This window comes from Lactuca sativa, chromosome 3, assembly GCF_002870075.4.
Source record: "Lactuca sativa cultivar Salinas chromosome 3, Lsat_Salinas_v11, whole genome shotgun sequence".
Lineage (NCBI taxonomy): Eukaryota > Viridiplantae > Streptophyta > Magnoliopsida > Asterales > Asteraceae > Lactuca > Lactuca sativa.
Window position 1 is genome coordinate 219825067 of NC_056625.2, and position 9090 is coordinate 219834156.

The 9090-nt window shown below is 30.0% G+C and overlaps 1 protein-coding gene across 1 annotated transcript; it reads right to left on the minus strand.

Annotated features, from left to right (window-relative positions):
- Positions 1–1417: 1417 nt before the first annotated feature.
- Positions 1418–6787, minus strand: LOC111921153 (purple acid phosphatase 7). The gene is made up of 7 exons (XM_023916725.3): positions 6527–6787; positions 5242–5398; positions 3435–3542; positions 3239–3363; positions 2703–2831; positions 2229–2296; positions 1418–1832 (listed from the first exon to the last, which is right to left on the minus strand). The coding sequence occupies exons 1-7, from the start codon at positions 6713–6715 to the stop codon at positions 1619–1621; spliced, it is 990 nt and encodes a 329-aa protein (XP_023772493.1). The 5' UTR covers positions 6716–6787; the 3' UTR covers positions 1418–1618.
- Between the last annotated feature and the right edge of the window lie 2303 nt (positions 6788–9090).

A 9090-nucleotide genomic window follows, 5' to 3' on the forward strand; every position in this document is an offset into this window, starting at 1 on the left:
TGATCAATTGTTGGTGTCTTTTGGTTCCACATTCTTCATCAAAAATCAAGCCTCCCAAGAGGACTCAAGGGACAATAAAGGTTGTTATCATCTTCCTTCTTCTATGGTTGTGTTTTTATCTTTCCAGAACATGCAAGTAAATCCTCGGTGGTTTGTAAATGTTATTATGTTCGAAATTTTATGACTTCCGTTGCTATTATTATGAGTTTTTGGAAACTATTTTCAAACTTAAACCTAATAGAATTACTTTTTCTCTTGTAGAATAATTGAATTGAAGCAATGATTCAATTAGAATAAAACATGAATAAGATTCTTCAAACGACGTGTAGATTTTTGCTCTGATATCAGTTGAAAGGATGTTTGAACAAAGTTTCAACCAATCTTAATGTAAATCAGAGTAAGTAAGAGCCCCGAGATCTAAATATGATCTTGATTCAACTTTCTTATCTGGAATTAGTACAAGTGAAGTTGCAATGAGAGAGAAATCTTAGTGCATCAAAGTGAAAAAGTTAGAACCCACTTATGTACCTACACTATTTATAGGATGCTCACATATACAAAAAATACTAGGACTTCAACACTGAGCAGTAAAAATCTAATTGTGCCTAGTAAATACATACATAACGAAGTCATTTGACATTTGTTATTCATAGATATTCGTAATCAAGACAACCTAAGGTTTGACATATCACAACAAAGATAGACTCTACAATAGGGCATAAAATCCTAATAAATCCCAAATAGAAACCATACTTGGACGAAGAACAGTGAAACACATGGAAAACATGCAATGAAATCAGCCATCATCGAATGAAAAATTCTCCGATATTTGGAAAACGTACGAATGTAGGGTTATTACAGGAGGGGATCATTAATTTCGTGTATGAAGGCGAATTTTAGAATAATAGATGAGGGACAGAACAATAGATAGGAGTTGGTGTTCGTATGTTACAGCAACAACATTCAATCGAGATTTGTTGTAGAGAAGGAAGCAGATGAATTTTGATATTTGAGAAATTACGAAAGTGAAAGGCATAGCAGAAAAACACGTATTAATGGAGCACATCGGTGACCTTTTACACTGAACGGGAAACCAAAAGAGAAGAGGGCCGACTATGTTTTGGAGGAGGTTCCCACTTTTTTCTCTGTAAACAGTTGATTGGAAGAGAGGAATGGCGACACAGTGGTAGTTTTAGACGTGTGTTGCTCAGTCACAGAATAGGGACGAAAATTGACAAAGTCTGAACTTGTGATGGCCAAAGTATGAAGCTCATAAAATGTAATGTTCTTAAGTGTGAGGGAAATTAGATATCTATACTAATGTTTTATATCTAGTTTTACGTTAATCTATTCTAGGTTGATTTTCTAGAAAAAAAAATATATATGACACTAGTTAAAAGATCATATAAAAAACGAATAAAAGAAAGGACACAACATTTATTTCATCATAATTTGAGCGAAACAAGACAAAAAGATAATTAATATACAACCTTTAACCCATAAATTATCACATACATATGCCTCACGTTGACTTTCTAAAAACAGGAAATTGTTTCAATAATTTGCTAGAAATAACAAGATTGATATAGTCACATAATAAGTTTTTAGCTAATAAGCTTTACGAGGAACTATGTACGTATTCAGAGACACTCCACTTGTGTAGTTCATTACCAAAGATATCATAAAAAGCCAGCTGAATTTTTTCATAAGTTATCTCACAATTCATGAATCCTTGGCCATCATAATAGAATTTCAATTCATTAGGGTTCCATGGGTTGGTATTACCACGCCATGCCTTTGATCCGCCTCCACTTGTTAGAAATTGAAGCTTGCTACAGTAACAAATGATTATTCTTTCAGTATACATATTTACTTTCTAATCTATAAGCAGTAAATTTTCCAACAAAGTTGAGATGAGTAACATAAGAGTAATATGTCCAGATAGAGCCTAATTTGCCTAATTTTCATTGGAATAGAAACTCCACCAGACGATAGTGGAAACTCTTTACTTCTAAATTAATAAATTTTTATAATTTACATACAGTAAAACCAGTGTTTGTATGATTTGGTTGAAAGATATTATACTTCAATACATATCGATTGCAGGAAACTCTAATCCTTAAATATATGTACAAGTATATCATCACTGAACCAGTGCCATGTAACTAGTAGAAAATGCAAGTTATATTAAGATCACATGAAGATTACAAAAAACAAAACAAGTTTACCTGTCTGGACTACTGATTTGTTGCAAACAATGATCATGCCCATTTATGTATAAATTCACCTCATTTTCCTGCAATTGGCAAATTCGAATATATAATATAAAATGTTACCTTTAAGTGCATGTGTGTATGTATGTACGTGTGTCTAATATATATATATATATATATATATATATATATATATATATATATATATATATATATATATATATATATATATATATATATATATATATATATATATATATATATATATATATATATAACTCACGGTTTTTGAGACCGATTAGAAAAACTTTCAGAAAATTAGAGTAAAATCACTAAATTTTGGGAGACAATAAAACAAAAAGAATTGTAAACTTTAGGGGTTTTTTTGCCATTTGCCAAGGCAAATTTAAAACTTGTAGTTTCCTACAAAAGGGATTTGTAAGGTCTTTTTATTTTATTTTTTATTGTAATTTATACGGTAATATATACCTTAAGAATTGGCAATAGCTTGTCGACAAGCTCTTGAGTGTTCCCATGGTCACCAGCACTAAACATTGTATGATGCCCGACCACTATTTTCCATTTGGCATTTGATTCTTTTAATGCTATGTCCACCTCCTGCATAACCACCATGTTTTTATATCAAATCCAAAATTCTTGTATATATATCCGTCAAAAAAAAAAAAACGTGCATATGTATGTGTTGCTTATATGTCCACATACATATTATTCAATATTTAACATATTTTTATCATCCAAAAACATAATCAAACAAATCACAATTACAAATTATTTATATGTAATAATTATAACACATTCACAAACAACTTAATCTAAATTTGGACAAAATCCATACTACTATATTCAAACCCTCGCAAGGATACCAGCTCGAAAGGGGTTATATTTTAAATATAAGTTTTGATTATATATATATATATATATATATATATATATATATATATATATATATATATATATATGTGTGTGTGTGTGTGTGTGTGTGTGTGTGTGGAAAGAATGATCACCTTTAAAAGATTTGCAATGTAATCTGGTCGAGGAAGAACACCTCTCCAATCGTAAGTATGTTTTGTTTCTGTAAAATATTTATCTTGGAAAGGTGTTGTATCAACAAAAAAGAATTCCGTGTTTCCTGCATTGTTTGATAAGTACATAAGTTTAAATTATGAAAATAATCTTTAAAATAAATAAATAAAAGTATACCTGCATGGAGCATAAATGATTTAAGACAGAACCATCTGCTATCTTTCTGTGTGAGGACAGGACTCAATTGTGCCAAGGCGTTACCCCTGTAGTCGTGATTCCCTAAAACTGCAAGTAAAATAAAAAGGTTCAACAAAGAACCCGCCAGTAAGGCCACCACTACCAGTTCTTCAGATACCAAAAACCGGCTGTATTTAAACCAGTGAAAACGCAATCGTGCCACTTAAAAGTAACTTGTTAGTCAAAAACCGATTAAAACTTCTAAGGTTCAACACTTAAAAGCCGGTCCAACCCTTAAAAACCAAATTTTATAACTTAAAAAATTTAGTATTTTTGTAAGTAGACAATAATGGATCCATTTAATTTGATAACACACGGATTTACTATCAATTACTGTATGCTTCTCAGTTTGAGTAACACAATCGTGCCACTCACAATACAGGGATCCCATTAAATTAACAAGTGTAATTTTCAAGGCACTATGTTTTTACAAAACTTTAATTTTAAAACTATGTTATTTTTGTTACAATTTCATCATTAAGTTTTTAATTTTGTAATTTTGACAATTTCATCAGTCAAGCAAGTTACCCACTCAAGTGGCATAATATTGATGTATTATTATTTGGTGATCTGATCATATGTGACATTAATATAACAAGTTTGAAAAAAAATAACACAAACTACACTAAATTTTTATATATTTTTTTAACTTTAACAATAACTTTTCATATTTTTACAATTTTGAGACGTTTGTTTTTTAAATTGAACATTATTTTTTTTTCATTTTTGTTTAACTTTGACCATTTTCTATTTAAAATTGTGTAAATATTTTATTTTTATCATTTAAAACCGTATATTTCTTACTGAAAGAAACACATTTGTTATATAAATATTTTTTTATACATAAAGCCTAATGTTATACACAAATTTTTTATTTATATTTTAACTATATTTTTATGAAATACGTAATTTTATTTTATATATATATATATATATATATATATATATATATATATATATATATATATATATATATATATATATATATATACACACACACAAACACTCACGGTTTTAATTTGGGATCGATTAGACCGGTTGAACTATGGAACTGGTAAGACTACGGGTGGCAAATCGTGAAGTCGTTCTTTGCTTTTGACTAGTACGATACGTCAAAAAACTATTTATTAAACCCGAATAGATATGACAAGATACTGTTTTTTTCATTAACAGGAACATGACTAAATAAAAATACAAAAACACAACAAAATAACAAAAATAATCATTTGCATAATTAATGGCAGGTTCTTGTAAAAAAAAGTTAATTTAAACACGAATAACACAACTAAAAATAACTTAAAACAAACATTGAATGCTATAAAATATATATGACTTTTGAACATGAGTACGAAAACAAACATGCGATTTTGTGCTATTATCGTTCCAAAACTTTAGCACAACTCGAGACGACTGTATGTTTCTTATACAAGACTGAACATGAATTTGAAATTCGATTTCGTCGCAATTTCATTTCATATCATGTATTTTTGGTTTTATTCATAATATACTTTCTTAGAAAAAAAAATTTAATAACTTTTCAGATATTCATAGATTATTTTCTAACAGTGAAATTTTCAAAAAATAAAACTAACGACACGTTAGAAGAGATATCCGTAAATGGAGACATAATTAATAGCTTTATAATAACAACCTAGTTTTTTGAAGGAGCTACTAATTAATAAATGGAGAATTCCAAAGTAGATTAAAAGATATATAACAATTAATCCTTGGGTATATATGAGTTTACCTGAGTACCATTGTTTTTGTAAGCTAGGTGCAGTATACACATTTGAAAAAGATTCAAAAAATGCTGGATCATCCACGTCAATTAATCCACTGTCGTAAAAATTATCACCAGTGGAAATAATGAAGTCCACGTCCGTTTTCTCTCCAACTTTCCCCATCTGAAAACAATTTTAGAATATAGAATATTAGAAGACTCGTGAACAAACCAAACAAAGAAAAAGCAATTATTTTCAACTTAATATTTCTTTTTTAATCGCCTTCAATAATAGCATGACATGTGTTGTTATCCATATTACACTCTGGTAGGACCAAAAATATTTTGTAATGTTGTTAGATTGATTTTTTTTGTTAAATTATATAGATAATACAACTCTCATGGTCGTATTATTTTAAATTATCACATATTATACCAATTGCTATAAGTACTGTGAAAATACTCAAGAAAAAAATAAATGTCATAATGAATTATATAATCATTAGTCCTTAGTGATTCTATTGAACTGGATTAAACTCTGATGCTATCCATTATTAATTTGTAGATAATTTAAGTGTACGGAAAATTCCGATTAAAACTTTAGCAAAAAAATCTCTATGAACCAAGAGAGGTATATATTATTCGTTCTCAAGAGAAATAGAGCAAGATAAATGTAAATTAGGTTACAGAAATGAGATATATAAATGATATTATTCCAAAATATAAATTCTGTAAATATTTGTGTATTTACGCTTTACTAGCTTATTTTCAGGCTATCAAGTAGGGGTAAATGAATGTAAACCAAGCTACCGAAATCCATATCCCCCATTTTGGTTTTGGCGCAATTTTTTTTTTTTTTTTTTTTTTTTTTTGGAAACGAGATTAAAATAAAAGCAACATGAAACATGTTTTCAATCTTAAAAAATAACAATAAACTAAACGTCAATAATTAATTTCGGCACAACCAATGCTTATTTTATTTCTATAGAGATCTCATATGGCAAATCAATCCTCGAAAACTGAACTGTTATTACATAAAAATAATATTAATAATAATTGTTATATTCATTATTCAATCTGTTTTGTCTTTTCTATGATCGTTTACGTTGGCGTTTAGATTTCAAGTGCAGTTCACTACTTTTTGGGAGACAAAAGTTAACGAGTGTAATATAATTTCGAACGCATGATAAAATGCAAGTTGAATTACGTAGTGCCTCCATTAAAGTAAACGAATTGACGTTGATTAAGAAGCTAGTATGTAGCTGGGGAGACAGTTAATTGGGATATATATATGAATTAGTAATAAACTAACCTGGTAAGCAACATTGGATTGATTGTAGAGTCCTCTCCTACCCCAATCACCGACGACCAAAAAACTGAGAGATCCGTCGGATTTGACGGCATGATCAAACCTTTGAAGCTCCGCCACAACCACACCCACCATCGCCGCTGTCATATATAGCAGTAGAAGAACGGCAGGGGAGTACTTGATCATGGCCATCACCTAGTTGCTATATAGCTAGGTACCAATGGTCCAGAGAGATCGAGAGACGTGGGAGTAAGGATGAAAGATGAGGGGGGTATATATACTACATAGATGATAGATATATACATTTTTTGCTGAAGAATGCACCTTATCCAGTAAAAAGCGACAGATATGATTTCGAATAACAATAATTAATTTCTTTTTAATTATTTCCAACATCAAAGAGATTATTGTAATGACCATATTGACCGAAAAACCTAACTGGAAGCGGATGGTACAGAACAGGTTATCGTTTCTTAGTTTCCCTTAATTTTGTTGTATTGGCTTCGGGTGTATTGGGTAGTGGACACTACTAGAAAACTGGTTCAATAGCTACAGCACAATCCGTAGCTATAACGAATAGCTACGGAATTGCTACGGAAAAACGTCTGTAGCATAATGACCCGTGGCTAAATTATAGCTACGGATTAGTTACTGAATAGCTACGGAAATTTTCCGTAGCTACCATAGCTACGGAAATAAATAGCTACGAATTTCCTACAGAATAGTTACGGAATTGAATAGCTATGGAATAGCTACGGAACTAAATAGCTACGGAATAGCTATGGAAATGGATAGCTACGGAAGTAAATAGCTACGGATTTTCTGTAGGTAATCCGTAGTTAATTACTTTTTATTTTTATAAAAATAAAAACAATAAAAAATTATTAAAAAATCCAGTTTTTTCTGTCCAAAATATTAAAAAAAACCATTACATTAAACTTATAATAATATTGAAATTCAACTACAAAACAAATACCATTATAATAAAACTAATAAACCTAAAAATATATCAAATACAAAATAACATTGAAATTTTTTTTGATGGATTACATGACAAATTATCGAGTAAGTTGAATCAATAAAGGCTGACAAATGCTCTTCAACTTGAGTTTTGAATCAAAGGCCGCCAATTGTTCCTGTTATAGTACAACATACTCAATGATCACAAAAAAATACAAATATAGCAATGCACTTTCATTTATTTGTTTATTATAGCCATAATTGGAATTTTTTTGAAATTCCAACACAATAAGTAAGACAAAATGAAAGTAGGATGTTATAATAAGCTTGTATATCTTTCATTTAACTAGCTCAAAAATAAAAACACATTTCCTTCCAAGACTACCAAACATACATGATAACTTTTTAACTTGTATTTTCTTGAAAATCCAAAGCATTTGTAAAGAGGAAGTTCGACCCATTTTACGCCCCTGCACACAGGAGAAAAAAAAGAAAAAAAACTCTTAAACTTTTTGTTTCTTTCCAAGCACTTTTAAATCCTAAAGATATAGACAAAAGATTCGTTGAAACAAACATTTACATTATTTATTGCATCAAACAGCTTGCAAATGGTGAAAGCCATCATGTATAAGAAAATTTAAACTCTTAAGCCTTTGGACATTACCTAATGTTGTTTATATCTCCTAAACAAAGTGACCAAATGCTGTTTATATCCTCATAATAACTTTTAAATCCAAAACAAAAGTTGTTTCTATACATTCTTTAAATCCTAAAACATATTGTTCATATTAAATTGTCATTATTACAACAAACAGATTCATTTTTTTCATGGCCAAACCTGTTTTTAAGAAACATTACTAAACTAGGGCATCCCATTCTGTAGCTGATCCGCAACGATTCCGTAGCTAATTAGCTACGGAAAATTTCTGTGGCTATTTTCTGTAGGAAAATTCCATGTTTTCTAGTAGTGGGATAAAGGTTCAAAAGAACCACAGACGGACGTTCAATGGCCATTTTTTCCGGTTTAATGTTAAGTGTTAATGATTTCTTCAGAAACCGGGTTGAACCGGTGTCATAGAACCGGTAAAAAACCGTTTGAACCGATTGGTGTATTAGACTTGAATAATTGGATTTCTCTTATTCCATTAAAAATGACACACACCACTGTTAAATGTACACCGACGGTTGAATCGGCGGTATATCAATTGAACCGCAAACTGGTCATTAGACTGGTTCTACTAAAAAACTAGTTTTCAAAACATTGATTTTTTCCACTATTAGGGCACTAATTTGTTCATGTGAACAATTAAAAAAAGCTTAATTTCTTCGACTCAACCACAAGTTCGTTCACTTCTCCATCACGTTTCTTAAGTTGTTCTATCAAATTTATGTTCGCATCTGCTTAAGACGAATGGAGTCTTAGACAATTTGAGTAATTTTATAAAAGTGTTAAAACAACATGAGATTCATATATCGCACACCTTAGGAATTTTTTTGTATTTCAATTTGTAAACATAACTTTTGACAACAAATTAATAACCTATTCATGAATTAGTCAACTACCTTATACGATTATCGTTTTATCGTCTATCCATTTTTCCTTGTCT

Bases quoted from the DNA above. Each gene is read 5' to 3' on its own strand.
- LOC111921153 (XM_023916725.3), bottom strand. From the start codon at position 6,715: ATGGCCATGATCAAGTACTCCCCTGCCGTTCTTCTACTGCTATATATG. The intron at 3,543-5,241 runs GTAAACTCATAT...TTTTACTTGCAG, and splicing joins ACAAAAACAATGGTACTCAG to TTTTAGGGAATCACGACTAC. The intron at 1,833-2,228 runs GTAAACTTGTTT...TTGTTACTGTAG, and splicing joins CAAATCAGTAGTCCAGACAG to CAAGCTTCAATTTCTAACAA.